The 21,913-nt window shown below is 39.4% G+C and overlaps 1 protein-coding gene across 7 annotated transcripts in view; it reads left to right on the top strand.

Annotated features, from left to right (window-relative positions):
• The window catches only part of Frem1 (FRAS1 related extracellular matrix 1), a 134,667-nt gene that overhangs the window by 84,248 nt on the left and 28,506 nt on the right, over nt 1-21,913 (top strand). For 4 of the 7 annotated variants that reach the window (XM_048351614.1, XM_048351696.1, XM_048351535.1 and 1 more), the window contains exons 26-28: nt 7,160-7,574; nt 11,991-12,192; nt 13,523-13,667. In XM_048351614.1, coding sequence (XP_048207571.1) covers nt 7,160-7,574; nt 11,991-12,192; nt 13,523-13,667 — 762 coding nt within the window. Of the gene's footprint in view, nt 1-7,106; nt 7,575-11,990; nt 12,193-13,522; nt 13,668-21,913 lie in introns of those variants that run through there. The other 3 variants (XM_048352104.1, XM_048351928.1, XM_048351849.1) reach the window with 3 other exon arrangements.

The following is a 21,913-nucleotide window of genomic DNA, read 5'->3' as shown; positions in this document are numbered from 1 at the left end:
ATTAATAAAAATTTCTGTTCATTTAGAATATGGAAATTAGCTCTAAGTCCCATAAAGCAAGAGAAACTCTAGATCTATCATATCTCCTGGCTGCTCTCAAAGCTGGCTGTACCCAGGTGCATGGTAGGATGGGAGGCTGACAGGCCAGTGAGGATTAGGGCAGCTTGGACTGGCCCTCCAGAAACCTGATACACAAACCGGCCTTGAGTTTTACCGAATAAGAGCATTGATTTCTCTACCATATACACAAGGCTTCTGGCTCTAGTCAGATTCTCCCTGTGTTCAATACAACCTTCTGAAGACAAATGTAGCAAACTCCATATAATGACAGAGTATTACCAAGGCAACCTTGTTCAAACACCTTTCTCCTCTTTACCTATCTCCACCGTTACCTATCTACATTCAGTATGGCTGCTGAAATTAAACTGAGTTTAAATGTCAGAAAGAGGATTTTGTCTGCCTTTTCAGCATTTAAGTTGACTTCTGAAACATGATCTGGTTAGTTCAAATGTTAAACCAAGAATCTAGGGGTGCTTGAACTAATAATACTTGTTTTTTGTTCTTGATGAATGTTTTTTAAGGACCAGATAGTCATTTCATTGATCAATGTCTTAGCCAAGTTTAATGTTCATTATAGCATCAGAAGGGGTAGGATGGAGCTCTCTCCTATTCCAGCTGGTTTGGGACATGGCTTGGTGTTGATATTAAGGTGTGACTCATGGCCTTATGGACTCCCTTGAGTTACACAGCCTTGTGTGGGGCTGCTCCTTTTCTTATGTGAAATGGGGTGTTGCTCAATGTACATGTCAAGGTGGGTCACTGGGAGGTTGAAGTGAGGTTTGTGCATTTAAAGCGCATAAAAAACTACCTGGGACATAGGTGTAAATAAAGAGTAGCTGAATTTATTATGATCTTTATACAATAAATATATTCTAGACCTCCTTCTTACCTTCCATCCTTACCTTGAAGTTTGACCTTAGAAAGGAAAAGAAGTGAGAATGAGGGGCAAACTAGGATCTTTTTCTTTTGTTCACTAGTGGAGACCAGTGCTTCTTGGCTCAACACATTTGCATCAGATACAGGGCTTTTAATTTTACATCCATTTCTGGAACTTCTCGTTTCTCTCTATTCCCAAATCAATATCTACCAGGGAGTCTGCTAAAGTTATTAATGAGCGGGTTGAAGAAACCAGTTACTCTGCTGGAAAAGCTAGTGAGCAAATGTGTATAGATGCTGAGAAATGGAGGTTAGGATTGATGAGATCATGAGAATAGAAAACAAAATCTCTGTGTAAGAAAATGATGCAGCAAAACCCTCCCACCTTAAATCCACAAGAAGTCACCAGTAGAGGGCATCTTAAAATTTATTTATTCCATGAATACTCTATGACTCTATGTCTGGGTCCTCTGAGAATTATCTGGGAGAATTACAATTCTTAGGCTTTACAATTGCAGATTCCTAGGTCTCACTCCTGGAAGCAGCTCTTTGGCAAGGCCCATCTCAGGCACTGGAAGCTCTTTTTTATTTCCTTCTCCCTCTCTCTCTATCCTCTTCCTTCTTTCCCTCCCTCCCTCCCTCCCTCCCTCCCTCCCTCCCTCCCTCCCTCCCTCCCTCCCTCCCTCCCTTCTCCCCTCTCCCTCCTTCCCCTCTCTTTCTGTGTTGGTCCTGGGACTTGAACTCTGGGTCTGGGCACTGTTGCTAAGCTTTTTCACTCAAGGATAGCACTCTATCACTTGAAAGCTTCACTTTCAGTTCTTTTTTGGTTTAGTTGTAGACAAGAGTCTTACAGGCTTTTCTTACTCCATCTAGCTTTGAGCCACGATCCTTAGATCTCAGCATTCTGAGTGGCTAGGATTAAAGTCTTGAGCCATTAGTACCCTGCATAGGAAGCTCTACTTCCAAAAGCAGTTCTGATATAGTTAGGATGGCAGTCTCTGGGCTGGTGTGGCCCAGAGACTGTGTGCTGCTGTGTGCTGCAGAGCTCTGAGATTCCAGAAGCCCAGGAGCCTCCCTGGGCCCATGCTGAGGAAACTAGATAGGTATAGCCCTGGGCTATTGTCTCAGTTTACTTATGGGACTTGGTTTTGTTTTCGTTTTTGACTTTCTGTTTTCTAGTATGTTTTTCACACTGGACTTTTGAGTCAGGTATTCTTTGAACAAAAAGACTGTCACTCTATTTCCTATAGCCATTGATTTGTACCAGTGGTGACACAGAGATATAAGATGATGTGGGCAGGAATAGGGGCAGGGAATGACCTCATAAAGGCAAATCAAGAGGATTGCAGTTAAAAGCCAGCTCTGATTCTTATTTCCAATTAACCACCCAAAAGCCAGAAGAGGGGCTGTGACTCAAATGGTAGAGCATGTGCTTCTATGGAAGAAGGAAGTCTCAGATTGGTGTTTACATCTTTGGGGCTCTGCTCTTCATATTTAGTTTTGACTTTTTAACAGAGAGTGCAAGTTTCAGGCCCTGATCTTTTGGCAGTAATACTTAGCTAGAATTAAAAATACTGTTTTTTTTGCATTTATTTCTGTGTTATTTATGGAATTCAGAATTTAGTATGTAAAATTTCTTGTTTCCATTAGTGAAAAGGTTAAAAAAAAGTAAATTGATGTAGAGTATCTATTTATGTGAGAGAAATATCCTTGTTACCATTGTATGTACAAGATAAGCAAAGCTCTAAGAGGCAAAGGAAGGCACCTCAATTCACATAACTGAGTAATAATGCTCACTTTGAAGTTAAGAGCTCATTTTCAGCAGAGATTTTTTTCCATAATACCTCGGTATACCAAAAATTGTGGGGACTATACCTTGGTGGGAAGGAACCCCTTTCATGTGTCATTCTGATTTTTGGCCAGCAGTTTTACATATTTATAATGGAAGAGCCTAGCATCTGCCAAGATCTGCATTTTAATCTTGTCATTTCACTAACCCAATCACAGACCACTGTGTTGTTTGTCAGGTGGCTGGGAACCAAAGCTGAAAGCCTGTCTTAATGAAAGTGTGATGGGGCGCTTTTTAAAAATTAAATATATGCAACCAATCTAATCACCTAAATTTATGTGGCTTGCTATTAAATTTGGCAAGGAATTTGGCTGGGTGAAAGAGATAAATTCTGTGGTAGAGGATTCTCCTCTCCCCCTCTTTTTAATGTAAGATATGGCAGCATTAATTAAACAAGAGAGTTTAATGGTTGGATTTCTACCTTCTGCAAAAATATTTTGTGAATCATAAATTTCTCCTGCATTGTTTGGTGCTGCTGGCCTGGAAAAGAGATTTGGCAGCTTGCTCTAGGACAGACGATATCAAGTGATTAGCAAGCTGACTTCAGCTGCTGGCAGCCGGGTACTAAAAGAACATGCTAATGCCCTCCATTTTGACAGGCCGGCTGGACTTTTTTTTTTTTTTTTCCTTTCTGAGGAGCTAGCGCTATTTATGATTCCATTTTTATCTTTTAAATGCCATGACAGATGGCAGATTCTTCAGCCAACTCTATTGCCAGGAAATGCAGAAAGCCTGAAAGCACCATGGTAATGGTGAAACCAGACCAGGCAGATACCCCAGACAAATCTGAAGTCATTCCCCTGAATTTCATGAGAATGGTGGTCGTCTTGGCTATGGCTGCTTTTTCTTTTGGGGGTGGGGGCAGGGGTAGTAAGAGAAATTAAGCAAAATGCACCAGCAGAGGGTACTGCTATCTTTATTTAGCCAGATTTCACCACAGTATGGACACCCACATAGCAATGACACCTCTGTTTTAAATCATGAGAATATATTTGCAGTATTGGTGTGTGTGTGTGTGTGTGTGTGTGTGTGTGTGTGTGTGTGTGTGTGTTTGGGAGTGTGTTTGGGCATATTTGGAAGATCATCTGGTCTACTCTTGCAGACCTGAGCTGCCCTGACCTTGTCTCACTTGCTCTGCTAGCTTCATTTTGCCTGAGAACCCAACCATAACCATTCACTCTGTCCCTCTCTGATAATGCGGCTCTGCCAGTGAGTTACAGTACACTGTTACTCACAAAAGTGGAATGATGTATTTGATCCAGTCGTGTTTAGAAATTGTATCCCTTTCACCCCTGGCTTATTATCTTTAGGTCAGTGCAGACAGCTGCCTCTGGGTCCCAGCTGGGAACACTGGCCTCAGTAAACATATTTCTTTCACTTCCATGGTCCCTGGCCTGCATGCCCTCGTTCCCATCTGTCTGATGGCAGGATGCCTAGTTCCAATGTGGTCAGAAACTCAGCATCAGGCAGGAGGAGTCTGAGATAGACAGCTGGATCATGAGACAATGTCTGTGCCCACACAGAGGTCACAAACATGTAGAGTAAATGCAGTAGTCCTGAGACCAAGCTTTGAAGATCTTATCCTCAAAGGACATTTTCATCGTTGCATTGCTTAGGAGGAAAATCAGAGTTAGATCTTAAAAATGGCTGCCTCAGTTGGACTCTGGTATTCATTGATCCTTGTCTCTCTCCTTTGCCTTTTCTTCTCTGCTGATAGCTGATAGGCTTTTAATGGGGCACAAAGCTTTAACTCTCCAATGATTGCTAAACTAAAAATGCAATGTCCTTTGGCCTATGTTGATGCTACGTTTTCAATGGCTGATTCAAAACTCTACTGAAGCACATTTGATATTAGGGTCCGGTAGGGGATGGAGAGAGAGCTACTTCACTTGTGAAAGAGGATTAAATGGGCAGTGAACAATCTATTTCAGGAGTGACATAGGTAAAAGAGAACTTGGAAGGCCTGCCTCTAAGTTCTTATTTCACCTTGAGTCTAGGGGGAGAGAAGAATATGGAAACAGCAGAAAAAGAAGAGAATAAAAGCATATTTTCATGAAAAATTTTATCCAAGAAATACAGCAGGATTTTATATCCAGGATGTATATAATATGACTTTTGGATTAAATCTTCCCAGATGACTAAAGTAAAATTTTGAATAGCATAAAAAATCTACATATGCTTCTTTTTTGTGTGTCATTACTTTTTTATTTTTGTTTAATGCAAAATAAGTTTTATAGCACTTCTTTTCTAGCAATAAAATTGCTAAAGTTTTTTAGAATATACTAATCAAAGGTTTAACTTTACAAAAGGAAAACGGTTTGCCATTTTAAAGAAGGTGATTTTCCCCAATCTACAGTTTCTAAAAGGAACTCAAGGCTTTTATTCAAACTTGAACAAAACACTGCTGCTGAATAATAAAGTAACAGCATTATTTACAAACCTAGATATGTGAAATGTCACATTTCACTTTGTATGTTTATCTCATTTAGTCATTTCAACTTTGAGGGGCATTGGTTCCTTATTCTAGGTATTATATTATAGTTACCTTGCTGATAGTTTAAGTGACCATGATTAGAAAACTCAAAACTTTTAGCCTTGCCTTAAAGCAAACTATGTACTCAAAAACTCACCTAGCTTCCTTTACTTTTTGTGGAATTATTCTTCTTCCTGAGTCCTTTGTCTGGGTCCAGTGTATTCCCCTTCAGGTTTCTTTATGGTCAGAAGGAAAATTCTAACCCCTAAACCTTAAATGACCAGACACAGTTCTCCTCCAAAATAAAGGATATATGGGAGCTAGAGGTTGATGTAAATGGTAGAATGCTTAACTCCCAAGGGCAAAGCCCTGAGTTAAATCCCCAGTACCATAAAACATAAAATTAAAATATAGAAACAAAGAAATTATGAGGGATGGAGGTTGATTTGAGTGGTACAGAGCCTGTCTTACAAGTACAAGGCCCCAAGTTCAATCCCCAGTACTCCCACAAATAAAATAAAATAATTTGTTGAGTCTGCTAGATTGGTAAAATAAATATAAACTACATCTGAAAAAAAACCTTCAAAGAGAATTTTCATGAAAGCTAATTTACCAGAAAAGTTAATTTCAGTTTTGGAGATTTTTACAGCAGTGGAATTATAAATGTACTCCTCATGGATATTTCTAGCAACTATGTACAGAGGGAGTCAGTAAGCCCTAACTGTGGTTAATCCTCAAATCCCCATTTGGTCTATGGTGAAGTTGTCAATCTCATGTAATAGTAGTGATTTCTTAACTTTCTGGAGTTTTGATATTGCATTTTACTTGAATAATTTCATGATATTCTTAATTTTCTTTAAAATAAAATGAACATGTTGAAAGTATAAAGTTCACTTAAATTAGTGTTATCAGGAGGATGATTGCAATGGGTAAACTGGGACTTAGTGATCAATATCATCAAAAGTATGTTGTGGTATCATAAACCCAACATAAGAGATAGCTTACCCTTTAGTAGGTGTCATTTTAGCTTTGTATTCCTTGTTTTGCTGTGGTGTTCAAGTGTACAACTTTTTTTCCCAGCAGGTTACTAAGCCAGCATTTATAACTTTTTAGGAGCAGAAGGAATAGGGTCAAAAGACCAAAGTTCCAGTTCCAACTCAACCTTCTACCTGCCTTATCTTCTCTCATCAAATTTCAGAATCTTTCTTTTCTTTCAGACTTCTTGTTTAGCACAACTCCAACATACCTTAAAAGGAACAAAGTAAATGAACATGTAAACTGCTAAAGGTCAGAGTCTTGCAAAGTATTGTGGAGCTAGACAGAACTCAGTGACCACCTGGTCCAGCTCCTTCACTGGAGTAGAAACAAGGCCCAGAAAGAGATGTAGACTCAGTAAAACTATACCGCTGAGTAATGTGATCTGCCCTGAAGAAATTTGCCAGGGAAACATATGAATAGAACAAATTAATCATATTCAGTCTTTTGTTGGTACTTCCTCTGTTGGCTCTCTATCAGCCTTCAAAGTTTAGCTCACTATATTCACATAAAAATATGATTGTAAATTTCTTAATATATAAAAATGAGCATATGCTTCTAACTCATATAATGAGTCTAATTGGATGTAAAATTCCTTTCTGGGGCAAGGAACCACATTGAACAGAGGCAAATCCACCTGCTCCCTCCATTTTGTGAAAGATCCTCTTGGACAAAGAGGGGTCACTTTGTGTGTGACTAGTGGCAGATTTACTGATAGACATTCTTTGGAAAGATCTGCCCTTGAGTTTTCATTTGAGTGACAACACCACCTCTCCTTTAGTAAAGGTGTGTATTGTTATCATTTCATTCCAGTAGATGGTGACACAAGCATCCATGCTGAAGGCTGCCTTGCCTCTCTTTGCCAGATTCATCATCAGCAATGGACTGCAGACAAAGCATGGGGTGTTTGAAATCACACTGGAGACTGTGGACAGAACCTTGCCTGTGGTGACCAGAAACAAAGGGCTGAGGTTGGCTGAAGGGGCCATGATTCTTCTCTCCCCGGATCTCCTCCAAGTGACTGACCCAGACACATCAGCTGCACACCTCACCTTCATCCTAGGTCAGCTCCCACAGCATGGCCAGCTGTACCTGAGGGGGTCAGTGCTGATCCAACCCAACTTCACTCAGCAGGATGTGGACAGCGGGAAGGTGGCCTATCAGCACTCAGGAGATCACTCCCACACGGACTTCTTTACTTTCTTAGTCACAGATAGAACAAACCGTGGCTTTGTTGTGGATGGGAGAGTGCAGGAAGAGCCTGTTCCATTCACCATTCAGGCAAGTATGGGATTGTGTGTCTGCAATATGCCAGTCACATCAATATGGTTGAGATGACATGGTGCCTGTTCTTGGGGTACAGACTGACATTAAGAGTTGGTGACAGCACACTTCCTCATGGGCTGTGGAGTTAGACAGACCTAGGTGTGAATTTCTTCTTGCCATTTGCTAGCTGTGAAACCTCAAGAGAGTTGTTTAGCATTTCTAAATCTACTTTTCTTTCTTTGACAAAGCATGTCTATAACATTGTAGAAGAAATTCAACCAGCTTAGGTAGCCAGGCACTAGAATTTCCTGAAATATGTTTCATACCCAGTTACAAGACAATAATAGCTATACTCTTAGAGTGGTGTTTATTGGTCCGTGTTTTCTTCTGGCATTTTATAATTTTCAGCTAAACATATGAAAGCTTACAAGGCAACGAGAGTATGTCCAATGTACTAATGATGCCAGTAAAAGTGGCAACTACCATTTTGTGTTGCTGTTCCCTAAAGGACAGATCTACTTTCTGTAAACTTCATTTGATTCTCCTAAAAATCTTATGAGGTTATTTTTTTACCATCTGCATTTTACAAATGAAGCAACTGAGATTTAGGAGCTGCATGATTTGATCACATCCACACAGAGGCCTCAAGTCTTTCTGGTCCCAAGTTCTGTGTTCCTCCTATGGCATTCCACTGTACATTTGTTGACTCTTTGGATGATTCTTAGAGGACATAATGTGTTTTTCTTCTTTTAGTCAAAACACATCAAGCATGTTCTGGCTCTCAACATCTTAAATCTACAAATCTCCTCTCTTTGGATAGAGTTCACTCTCGTCTACATATTTCCAACAGCTAAAACATTGGAATTTTGTCTCTACTTCAGGATATTCTCTGACTAGTAAAATAATTCTATTTTCACCTTGTTCTTTATTCTATGCAGAGAAACAGAAAGTGTGTGTATGTGTGTTATAGTATGAAAATGTCTATCTAGAGTAGCTAATACAAAGAATGGGGGAAGGAGGGAGAGGGAGAGGGGCCAGGGAGGAGAGAGAGGAAGGCTTATTTTTAAGGAATTGGCATGTGCAAATGTAGTGTCTGGCATGTCCATGATATACAGAGCAAGCCAGTAGGCTAAAATCTCAGTGGGAGTTGATGTTGCAGTCTTGGTTCCAAAGGTAGTGTGGAGGCAAAGTCCATTCTTTTTTTTTTTTTTTTTTTTTTTTTTTTTTGGCCAGTCCTGGGCCTTGGACTCAGGGCCTGAGCACTGTCCCTGGCTTTTTCCCGCTCAAGGCTAGCACTCTGCCACTTGAGCCTCAGCGCCGCTTCTGGCCGTTTTCTGTATATGTGGTGCTGGGGAATCGAACCTAGGGCCTCGTGTATCCGAGGCAGGCACTCTTGCCACTAGGCTATATCCCCAGCCCCAAAGTCCATTCTTCATTGGGGGCCTACAGTCTTTTCTCTTAAGGAACACAGCTCACAATGGTGAGTGCCTCATTCTCATTATAGAGAGCAATTCCCTTTAGTCAAAGTCTGTTGATTGAAACATGAATCACAGATGAAATGTAACTTCACTAAAGCATCTAGTCTAGTGTTTGGCCGGTGTAGTGTTATGACTAGGCATCATAACCTAGCAATGTTGGCTCATAAAATCAGCATTCAGAGTATCTATCTAGGGTTGCGAGTCATGATAACAGAGTGAGAGCTAGACATGTCTTTAGCACTTGTCCAGAAAACATGGTGAAATGATGATACACTGGCTAAGAAGAGAAGTATTACATCATTGATATGAGTGTCACTGATAAGTTACCAAACTGTCCAACCAGAATAATTTTATGAGTATGTTTGGCTCATATTTGAAAGAGTTATACATTCCAAGTGCAGACACAGAGCTTCTTTCTATACTCTAGAACAGAGATAGAAATAGAGATGACATCTGTAGAAAGTTCCAGAACTTTAGTCACATGTCTCCCAACACACACACTCACGTTAATGAGCAGGCATCCTAATGTACATCACACTATGTAAAACCTCAGAAGAAAAGGCTAGAAAGTATCCTGAAATTTCCCTGAACCCCTGGTGTCTCTCAGCAGAGATAAAGAGGCTCAGAGAATAGCTAGCCCTGCCAGCAGGATAGTAAAGATAGCTTTAAGATAGCTAAAGATTGCTTTTAAGAGCTTTTTCTGACAAGACAATCTTAACGTTGACTATCACTGAGTGATACATTGATCAGAACAAGTGTACTAAGGATGGATGAACTGCTTTTACAGTGGGCTGTGGGTATCTGAGGGCAAAGCTACTAGAAGTAATGTGCAAAACACAGAGGTACTGGACTGATTGCAGTGGGCCACAGCCTGACGTTCATTTGGTAAGAATCTGTAGTCCCTCTGTAAAGGTGACAGAGCTTACGTGAGGTAGAGAAGACCCTGCCATTGCTTCTATGGGTCTTGCATGTCTGGAAGGAATTTTGGTAAATCCAGTAGGAGTAATCAAAAGATATAGCCTTCCTTAAAAAAGAGTTGCACTTGAGTGTTTTAAAATACTTTTGGCATATTGAGAAATGGTTTAGTGTTGGGAGCATGAGTGAACTAGTAGAAGAGTATACGTAGCAAACATCAGGCTGTGAGCTTTTTTTTTTTCCTTTAAGGAAAAAGCTAAAGGGTTAAAAAGACTAGGATATTTTTTTTTTTTCTCAAATTTTTATTTTCAAACTGACGTACAGAGAGGTTACAGTATCATACGTTGGGCGTTGGATACATTTCTTGTACTGTTTGTTGCCTTGTCCCTCATGTCCCCCTCCCTCCCCCCCTTCCCTCCCCCCCGCCCAGTTGTTCAGTTCACTTACACCAAACAGTTTTGCAAGTATTGCTTTTGTAGTTATTTCTCTTTTTTTTACCCCGTAAGACTAGGATATTTTTGACCATGAGTATGGCCAGAGGCATAGTAGGGGACCAAGCAATTAGAGTGTAGAGATTTTTTTTTTAAATGACCACAGCAAGCATTTATTACTTTTATTTATTACCATCCCTCTTTTATTTCCTCCTTCCTTTCCCCATCTCCTTCCCCTCCTCTTCCTTCTTCCTCCTCCTTCTGCCCCCCCACCCCTCGGGGAACTGAGTTTAATTCAAGGCCTCACATTTTCTTGAGGAATACTCTGTCACTTGAGCCACATCATCAATCCTTTTACTTTTTAATCGTTTTTTTGGATGAGATCTCCCTCTTTTGCCCAGGCCAGCATCAGCCCCAGTTGGCAATCTTCATACCCGTACTCCTAAGCAGGTAGGATTACAGATGTAGTGAGGTTGAGAACTAAGAGGTTAGGAGTGAGGGAAAAGGAGGTAATGTTCTTGGGCCTGTTATCTGGTACCAGTGATGAATTTGTGCTAATCCGTGTAAGCCTGCTTTATCTAGACTGATGTATAACAACCATTTGCAAGGTGTGTTGTACTCCATAGCAATAACCACATGATTACATGAAGATGAAGTCATGTAGGGTTCAAACTTGTCCTCTGTCTTCACTCTTGACCAACTGCCTGTCCTCTGTCCTCTCAAGTCTAATCTACATGTAGAGTCAGCTGGTCCTCCTCTTCAAGTAAAGAAGGGTATGCCAACCCTGACTGCAATCACACTGGCATTGTTCTGAGGTATTTCTATTTTTATTTTTCTGTGCCAGTCTTGGGGCTTGAACCCAGGGGCCTGTTCACTGTTCTGAGTTTTGGCTCAAGGCTATAAATGAAACCATTTCTCAGTATATCAAAAGTAGCTTTGGGCTACTGTTTTGAACTATAGCTTCACTTTTGGTGGTTAATTAGAATTAAGACTTTCCTGTCTGGGCTGGCTTTGAGCTGTGATACTTAGATCTCAGCCCTCCAAGTAGCTAGAATTACAGGTATGAGCCACCAATGCTTGAAGGTATTTCTATACTTAGGGACCACTTCTTCCAGGTGAACAAAGGCCCTTCAATTTTTTTCTGTGTATTTGGAAAGACTTGGAATTCTGTTTCTGAAATCATCAAACACTACAATGATGGAAGGACCCTTCTGTGGAGCTAACATTAATTTGCCAATAGAATTCTTAAATCAGTGAATTTGTTCAACAAATATTCCTGGGCCCTTGTTGTGATCTAGGCCTTATACACTACAACACATGCTCTCAATGAAGCGTACACCCCAGGGGAGAATGGGCATCAAGCAGAGTCACAGAGTTGGGAACAAGGTTAACAAAGGAAACTTGACCTGTTTCAGACAATGTGACATTTTCTGGGAGACTGTGAACAAATAGGCATTAACAGAAACCAATAAATGGGGCATTTAAGGAACCCCATGCTTAGGAGAGGTTGTCACTGTTGAACCACTTTTGAAAGCCCTGCATTGAGTTCCATGTTTCATGGGTGAGAAGCCTTTGGATAACCTTGTATGTGATTACTGACAATTTAGGTAGACCAGTTGGACAAAACAGCCCCCCGGATCACACATTTGCATTTCCCTTCTCAAGTGAACTTCCTAAAAAATGGTTGTTATGGAATTTACATCACTTCCCATGTGCTGAAGGCATCCGACCCTGATACCAAGGATGATGAGATTATCTTTAAGATTTTACAAGGCCCACGACATGGACATCTGGAGAACACAACAACAGGTACTGGCTTCCTTGATCCTTGTAATATCTCATTGTAAACCACCCACTGGCTGGTGGGATTAGAGATGAATTTAATTATGTGCAGGCCCATTGGTGAGTGCTCCCCAGGGCTCCTGATGGATGCAGTTTATAAATCAACAGCAGTGCTAAAGAGGGTTGGAAGCCGAGCCTTTCTAAATTCATCTTGACTGGAAGAACCAAATACTGGTAAACAGCTGTTGATGGCTTACAATTTTGCAATAGCCAGATTGTAATATATTCAGAATATAAATGGCCAGAACTAGGTTTATATTTGTGACTTTCTCCTCCATGATATTCTAAGTGATATTATTTGAAAAAAATCTTCGTTTTTCCTAATAGTTCCTTTGGAGTATGTACTATTTCTGCTTCATAAAATAATAACATGATAATACTATGATAATACCATATCACCATACAAGATGGCACAGAATTACAGAGAATAATTATTACAACTTTCTACTCCCCTTTTTCATATATATATATATATAAATCTGTATAACTCATATGTACATGAGCTAATTATATTTATGTATATGTATCTAATTTTTTTAAGCAGTACTAGGAATTGAACTCCAGGTCTTACATTTGCAAAGCAGGTGCTCTCCACTTCTGCCCTGTTCCTAGCACCTTTTTATTTTAGTTAATTTCAAGGTAGGATCTTGCTTTATGCCTGGGTTGACCTGAGCTCAGATCCTCCTATCTGTCCATGCGTTTGTCAGGTCCATATCACTGCCTGGCCATTGTGCTTTCCCTGTAGCTGGGAAAACAGCCATTTGCCACGAGCCTTAAAATTGGTTGAGGTGGAATCTTAAGAACTTTTATGACTAGGCTGGTCTTGAATTTTGATCTCCAAATCTTCACCTCCCAAGTAGCTAGGATTACAAGCTTGAGCCTTCACTCCCATTTTTAAAATATACATTTTAAGGCAAGTAAATTCTGAAGCCAAGTAAATTTAAGGCTTACATTACAATCATACCTTAGAGTTTAAGACAGCTACAATAACACTTATCTCTATTTTTAAATGTATTTTAGCCCAAAACATAGTTAACCATTTGGTTGTTATGCATTTCCCTCTTATTGTCCTGTAGAAGTAGGAATGTAAGTCTAGATTCTTTGCCACTTTACTGAAGTATTAACAAACCTAGAACCATGTCTGATGGTATTGTACTTACTTTGCAACTCATTAAAAATATATAATGTGCTTTAGCTATTCTTTAAAACTGTTGCAAATCGATACACATTTTACCATCTCTTCTGTAATGTTTACCTTGCTTACTCATAAGATCTTTATGCTTCTTTATTTCTGTAGGTGAATTTATCCATGAGAAATTTAGCCAAAAGGACTTGAACAGTAAAACCATTCTTTACATCATAAACCCATCTTTGGAAGTAAATTCAGATTTCATGGAACTTCAAGTCACCGACCCCACAGGGAACTCTGCAACCCCTCAAATGTAAATTCTTTTGATTATTCAAAAGCTCTGCATATCATGTTCAGAATTTATCTGGCTAGGAAACTTTTCCAAGCAAAACTTATCAAGATAAACTGACACATCATGTCATAATCTTATAGAATTTGTTTTGGAGAAAGACTTTTATTTTTTAATTGTTCAATAATAGGAAAGCCAGTAGCTTTTTTGTTGTTACTTTTATTTGAAAAGGCTGAAAAAAACCCAGAGGGGTTACAGTTACATAAGTCAGCAAGAGTACAAGGAGCCAGTAGCTTCATACAGAAACATTAAAAGGTTAAGAGAAAAGTATCACACCTTGCATATATGTGCAGAATTTCACACTCAGGTTGTAGTTCAGATCCAGGCTGGAGCTTGGGGTTTATGTGTAAATCAGGCAGCCAGAGGTCACTCTAAGACCACGTTAGTCTTCTACAATAGAATGAAGTGGTTAGCCTAAAAGTGCCTCCATAATAGCCCTGTCATAGGTAAAATGGAGATGGCATACAGTGGGAAATAGACTTGAGATGGTACTAACCAATATTTAGAGGTGTTATAAAGGTTATAATTCTCAGAATTACAAGAATAACAGATAGTCAAAATCCACAAGCAGACCATAGTCATTTCATGGACTGAGTCCCTACTCCAGCTTTATCTTTGGTGTCAGTGGTGAAAAACTTTACTGGCTTACAGATGGCCTTACAAAGGTCTATCAGTCTACTTTTCCTCATGTTGTTACTGTTTTCTTTTTTTCCTGCTTTTAAATTTTTCATTCCTTTCACAGACACCTCAAGGAGAAGTTTCTCACGTCTAACTTTTGTAGTCATCATTTCCTAAACATACTAAACAGCATAAATGTGTGCAGCCTCACAGCTGCCATGCTCCTTTATGATCACATAGGAACAAAAACAAAGAAAGCTGAGCAGGTGTTTTCAGTGTTCTCATTTTGAAGTGTAGTTCCAAAATGTGCCAGCAGAGGTCTCTGTAGTCATGGTTAGGAAAAATGCACACTCAGTCCCACATACTCCAGTCTGATTTGGGGAGAGGAAGAAGAAACACAGAAATGGTGGGACAAAGGGTGAATCAATTCAACACTGATACCCACTGGATATTATGTTGGAAATGAACTTTACAACTTGAGGGGGGAGGGAAAAAGTGGGAGAAAATGAGGAATGGGTAACTGTTAAAAAAGAAATGTATTCATTAGCTGACTAAGTAATGGTAACTCCTCCATACATCATCTTTACAATAAATTTTAAATTAAAACAAAAAGCAGAAAGACACCCAGAACCCTAAAACAAAACCCAAAACAAATATTAATCCACAAATTTTTATTTCATGGATGCTGTATGCTAGAGAGATAGTGCTAGGAGTTTTGAAACAGGGGTAAACACAGAACTGTCCTCTGAAATTAAAATGCAATTCTGATATTATTAAACTAAAAGGAATGACTCCACTCATTTAACATAGAGTTTGCTTAAGAGAAATTCTTAGGATACCAATCTTTAAAGAAAGTATATCAAGTGCTTGAAATTGTAGACAAATCTTTCGGTTTTCAAGAGGATTTTTTTTTTTTTTTAGATTTGCTTCCAAAATAATACAGTAATTTCACATGATTTTATGGCATTTTTTTGTTTTGTTTTTGGTTGTTGTTGTTTTTCTTAATGTTTTCTTTAAAAGACATGTAGTATTGAACATACTTGCCAGTGAGCTGGTGCTGACCTCTAGTACTCACACGTAAACAGAGCAGAAATGACCAAACTCTCTTAGGCAACCCCCGCCCATGACACTAGGCTGTGCTACTTCCCCCACATGCCCTTGCCATTCTCTGGCATTATCAAGGTCATGGCTTTTAAAGAATTATTTATGTCTTTTAACTCTCAAAGGCATGTGAGACTAAGCAGAATCTGCTTAATGTAATTGTAACTTGGAGGCTATTTTTTAAAAAGGCTCTTGTTTGTGTTGGGTATCAGTTTTCATATACCTATGCTGAAGATGGTTCTCATTCATCTCGAAATGATTGGAACCAATGGAATAAAATACTGAGGCATATGATTCCTCAGGAGTAATGCAAAAATAATTGATTTGAGTCTACCATTTAGTAGGTTGTTTAGTGTGCAATAGAAGTTATTCATCATTAACCTTTATAGTTTTTGGGTGGAATAGTTATCCCCAACCTCATTTGTAAATTGATATTTCCTGAAATGAATAGCACATTTTTCTGATAAGAAACAATGTTTTAAATAGTTTTTTTTTATCTTCTCAAAACAACCAGCATGAGCTACTTACACATATAATATCAATTATTAACACTTAAAACTTATTAAACCTTGCTCCATAGTTCATGTGATTCATTTAATCATTACAACCATCTGGGAGTTATGTAATCCAGAATTTGCAGGTGAGGAAACTGAAGCCCCCAGCTGGGATGGCATGGGACTTTTCCAGCTAATTAGTGAGGGCGTTCAGAGGCATCTCTGAAGCTGTAGCTTTAGAACACATGGTTGCCCTTGTTGCACGAAGCCTGTTCTTGCTTCTCTCTGTGTAGATCTTGGCTTCCCAGGCAGTAAGAAAGGATCAGTACTTACTTGTGAAGGACCTAAAAGTTTTCTTTGGCATTTTTAAAGAAATTGTTAAACACAAGTATCAGCATTATCAAAACCAAAACATCAAAAAGCAGGTACTGCTGGCTCACGTCTGTAATTCTAACTACTCAGGAGGCTACCTTAGCTACCCAGTAGACTGAGATCTGAGGATTGTGGTTTGAAGCCAGCAAGGGCAAGAAAGTCCTTGAGACTCCTATCTACAAAATGCCTAGGTGCTGAGTTGCTGTCCCAAGACTGGCACACACACACACACACACACACACACACACACACACACACACACACACAGAGAGAGAGAGAGAGAGAGAGAGAGAGATCAATATTATTATTATTGTCCCCTCCTTGAATCCTAATGTCCTGTGAATAGGTCCTGTGATAGGTAATGAACTTTTGAACTTGGAGCTGAAGGACTGGGTATGAGTCTTAGCTTTGTCATTCACTTAAGTGATGTGTTTAAGAGTTAGTTACCTCATCTGTAAGATGGTGACAATCAGAGAAACAAATGAGACAAAACATGAATGCATTGTATGTATTTAAAGTCTGATAAGGGAGACTCTTTTGGCTGGTGATTGCTATCTTTACTATTTGAACTATTTGGACTATTTGAAGACACATTCAGGAAACATTTGAGGGATTTTAAAGCTCATCAATTCTGTGATCATTCACAAAGTGAACCATTAGTATGATTATTAATTTTAAAAGGCTAAATGTTTTTTTGCTATTGAAGCATTTCTATGCAGTTTCTATCCTGAAGGATCAATAGATATTCCGTTTGACAAAATGTTGGGGAATGTTGGTTGAGATGAAATTCAAGTCACTTCCCCCCAGTAGTTGGTGTCACTGAGCTGCAATACATCCCCAAACTGTTGAGATACTTATATTCACTGAGCATCTGAGAGGGGTACATTACCTTGCATATCTCACTCCAACTGAACTAAAGAGCCACCTCTCCTCTTCTCTCCCTGAGCAGCATAGTTTAGAGAATATAGTGGTCGTCTAGCACTCTACCACTCAAGCCACAGCTCCACTTTCAATTTTTTGCTGGTTAATTTGAGTTTGCTGGTTAATATGGGTTTCACAGGCTTTCCTGCCTGGGCTGGCTTTGAATACTGATCCTCAGATCTCAGCCTCCTGAGAAGTTAGGATTATAGTCATGAGCCACCAGTGTCCATCTGGAAGATATAAATAGGGATTAGTGAAACCCATGGAAATTTATATAAAGATTTGGACCCTGCCAAGTACCTTGCACTGTGCAAGAAGTTTTCACATGGTGTCTCATTTGATCTACAAAACCCCAGTCCCGTGAGGGCAATAAGGAAACAGTCTCAAAGCACCTATCTTCATGCCACTGGAGGAGTGACAGTGAAAGTAACTCCTGACCTCCAGACCAGTGCATTCTTACCAGCTCATCACTTGGCCCCATCCACTCACAAGCAGGCACCTGCTCTCTAGACTCCTAGCCCAGTGATGGATTTCCCAGGCTAAACTGCCTCCATCAAAAACACCTGTGCAGACCCCAGAATGTAGCCAACTTCCACCAAATGCAGTTTTCCCATTCCATCTTCTATGTGAGCTTCTTTCTTGTGCCCACTGAAAAAAAGATAACCTAAAAGATAAGTTGATCTCTGTAGAGTTCTCCATAACTCAGTGGCTGCTTCATGCACTCTTTTTTTTCTTGTCCTTCCTTTTGGTAATATCAGCTGAGACATTCTAGTAATCATGCTTGGACCTGGAAAGAGAAGAGACAGAGAGATTTTTTTTCTACTGGGGAGCTTTGTGAGATTTTCATGGTTTTTATGAAACACCTTGTAGGGGAAAAGGTTGAAAGCACTGGCTCTCCAAGGCTCGCAGGCTACCTGCAAGCCAGCAGCCAGCAGCCAATGGGCTTTATTTAGTCTAGATCTTAGGAAAGCACAGAGGAAGAGGAAGAAAATGGCACTTATTAAATACCCACTGTGTACAGGTGTTTTATGTACATTACCTAATTGTAATTTTCATCATTTGACACAAGTGTAATTCTCCTCATTTTAAGATAATGAAAACTGAGGCACAGAGAGACCATAGAACTGACCGTGTTCACTCACTAATCAGGGGCTGCAAGGTGTGTTTGATTCCAAAGCTCTTGTTTCTTTTTCTTTTTTTTTTTTTGTCCTTGCTAAGCTGCCTCTTGGCTCAACACTGTTTTCCCATTATCAGGAGAAAAATGAAAAACAGAGAACAGGTGTTCAAAGATTTAGTGGATGGTGCTTAATAGCACATCTTTGACAAATTGGAGACTGAACACTTGGAACAATATTTTTTTAACATTTCAATCTTCTGAAGGCAGATAATACTTGATTATAAACAAATATTTCATTTTAAGAATAATAATTGAATCACCTTTTCAACTTCTATAAAACCTTTAACTGAGAAGCCTCAAATTATTAATGAGCAGGTTCATTGAGCCACTTTGAAATCTACTCATTATCATTACACTTGGAAAAATGAGGAAACTGAGGTTGTGCCTTTTTCACAGACTCTTATTAACCTAGATTAATGTCCTGAATCCCAACTTGACCTTTTAGCCCCAAGTGTTCCTTTTAGTTCGTTGTTCTGTCATATAAATGACTCAAGTACTCACAAAATCAATAGAATAAATAGAAAGGAGAGGGTGGCTTTTAAAAAAAATTTTTAACTCTAGCACAGAGTCCAGCAACCATAGCACTCTAAGCATTTGGGGAAAAAGAATGCCTTGTCATGGGGCATTGTCTTCTGCATAGCAGGGTGTTGGGGATGGGGGGCAGCTCCCTGGCCTCCATCCACTGAAAGTGGGTGCCAGCCTATTGTGACAATTGTCAGGTTGTCTCTAGTGAGTGTCAAATGTTGAGAACCATACACATGTCTTATAAAAGAGCACACTTTTGTGTTTAAAAAGAAATGATGATTTACAATTGAATGCTCTTTTATCAGTGTTATCTTTCAAATAGTAGAAGTCAAATAGTAGAAAATCCAGAGTAAGTCAGGGTTAAAAAGGACAAGAGGATCTTCCGCATATTGTCAAAGTGGATGAAAAACAACATAAGGAAGGAGAAACATTTTGGTGATCAATTCATTTTAAGTAACAGTGGACCCAAGAAGAGGCATCTATTCAATGAACAAGTATTTGTTGAATACTTAATATATCCTACATACTCTGCAAAGGAGTATGCATGAGTGAACCAAAAACAGTATTTCTTCCTTGGAGGAGGCAGCATTTCTGAGTAAACTGGATAATATGTTGTACATAATACATGCTTTGAAAAATGAACACATTGGTCAGAGTTAGGCAAACTTGACAGCACTGAGCTTTTGTAAAACACTTGCATGGTTGAGTTGGGTGTCTAAACAGCTTTTCTTTTGCCCAAATACTTAGTTAGTAGATGGCAGAGGGAATAGAAGCCTTGTGGTCTCTTATTCAGTTTTAATGTCTTCCATTCCCCAAAGTAGTTACTGGGGATCAAAATGAAGCTTTCACTTGGAATCAGCGTTTCTGTTACGAGTCTCCCAAAATAATCTATGGAGGCAATTGTCTACTGGAAGTGACTTTGCTCCTAGTGGACATTTGGCAATGTCGGGAGACAGTTTTGATGGTTGCAAATGGAAGAAAATATTCTACTGCATCTGATTTGTAGTCATCAGAGCAGCTGCCAAACATCTTTGTGACCTTCCATTATAATTATCTGGTCCAAAATGTCAGCAGTGCTGAGCTGGAGAAACCCTAACCTAATGGTTTAGGAAGTTTCTGTCTCTGGCTAAATGACTTGAAATGATTACCATATGAATTTCACAGATAGAGTGTTGGTATACTTTATTTTTGACAGTATTATCACTCAATAGTATTACAAAATATTGCATGGTGTTTCTCAGTGGTAACAAACAAAATGCAGGGATTGTCAAAACATGAAGATATGAACCAACCCTTATCCCCATTACACCTACACATCCAGAACTTTTCAGATTATTCTCATGGGCTCTGGCATCTAGATATTTACCTGATGGTAAATATTATCTTGCTGGGAGAATCACCAAGTGATTGACCACAGCTTTTCTTCTAGAAGTCTTTGTAGTTTAAGCAATCAACCTCAGCACAGAAAGATCTTCTCAAATACAATACTGGAACACACACACACACACACAGACACACAGACACAGACACACACACACATACACACACACACACACTCAAAACATATGTTACATCCATCCTGTAGTTATGGAAGGGCTTTGCTATTTAAATATTTTTTTCTGTAAAATCTATAGTATGGTTTAAATTGCATGGCTTTTCAATAGATCTTTATTATATGTAATGATTAGTTTTAAGAAAATCAAATGGGATGTCGTGCAATGCAACCTTCAGCTATAAGCATTATGCAGCATTCTGACATTGCATGGGAGGTGCATGCACAGTCCCAAATACTGAGACTCTTTGTGTGTTGCAGTTGAATAGCCCTCTTCTCTGAATCAGTCCCTTCTGGATCTAGATCAGCAATCAGATTACATTTCATTTTAGTCCTTGAGGCCATTTGGACCTGTCGAGAGGTAGTGATGGGTCTGTGGTTGCTGTGGTGCTTGCTGTGGTTAGCATCAGCAATAGGAGGATTCACAGGAGATTTAGACATTGAAACTCATTTGGTCCTTATAAGAATTACAGATTGATGCATTGTCCTCTTTTCTGCTACCACTCCTTCCTTTGCACCTGTCTTCTCCCCTAATCCTGCTTGCTGATGTTTTCTTTCTTTCTGTTTACTTTAGAATCCTCCACAATACACTGTTTCTATTGGCATGTATGATGTACTTGCTGCATATTATCTTGTAATTCCTTAAGCATAGTTGCTTATTTCTGTGTTTCTTGATCTGTAGTATAAAATATCTATGAAGCTCCTGATGATTTTATGAGGATCCTCTTTTTTTTTCTTTATTGTCAAAGTGTGATATAGAGGGGTTACAGATTCATATGAAAGGCAGTGAGTACATTTCTTGTGCTACTTGTTACCTCCTCCCTCATTTTCCCCCTCCCCCTCCCCTTCCCTCTCTACCCCCAAGAGTTGTGCATTTGGTTTACACCAAGTGGTTTTGTAAGTGTTGCTTTTTGAATGGTTTGCTTTTTGTTCTTTCTCTCTCGATTTTGGTATTCCCTCTCCCTTCCCCAGTTCTAATTCCCGTATAAACAGTATCCAGGGTTTTATAAGGATCCTCTTTTCATGTCAAAAGTTATTATGAGCTGGGCGCTGGTGGCTCATGCCTGTAATCTTAGCTATTCAGGAGGCTGAGATCTGAGGATGATGGTTTAGAGTGAGCCAGGGCAGGAAATTGTGTGAGACTCTTATCTCCAATTAACCACCAGAAGACCAGAAGTGGTGCTGTATAGCTCAAGTGGTAGAGCAATACCTTTGAGCTGAAGAACTCAGGGACAGCGCCCAGCCCAGAGTTCAAATCCCATGACCGACAGAACAAAACAAAACAAAAAAGTTATTATGAAGTTCAGCATGCAATAACAGTGTTTTATATCCATTGATTGAACAAACATGCATGTATGTTTAAACACATATAGATATGTGTTATATCTTGTCATGAATCTATGTACTGATTTCATGCTCCAATATTACCCTTGACCATTACCCAGTACAC

This window comes from Perognathus longimembris, chromosome 1 (genome assembly GCF_023159225.1).
Source record: "Perognathus longimembris pacificus isolate PPM17 chromosome 1, ASM2315922v1, whole genome shotgun sequence".
Classification (NCBI taxonomy): Eukaryota; Metazoa; Chordata; class Mammalia; order Rodentia; family Heteromyidae; genus Perognathus; species Perognathus longimembris.
Note: the sequence above shows the minus strand (reverse complement) of the source record. Positions and strands in the feature narration are given on the sequence as shown.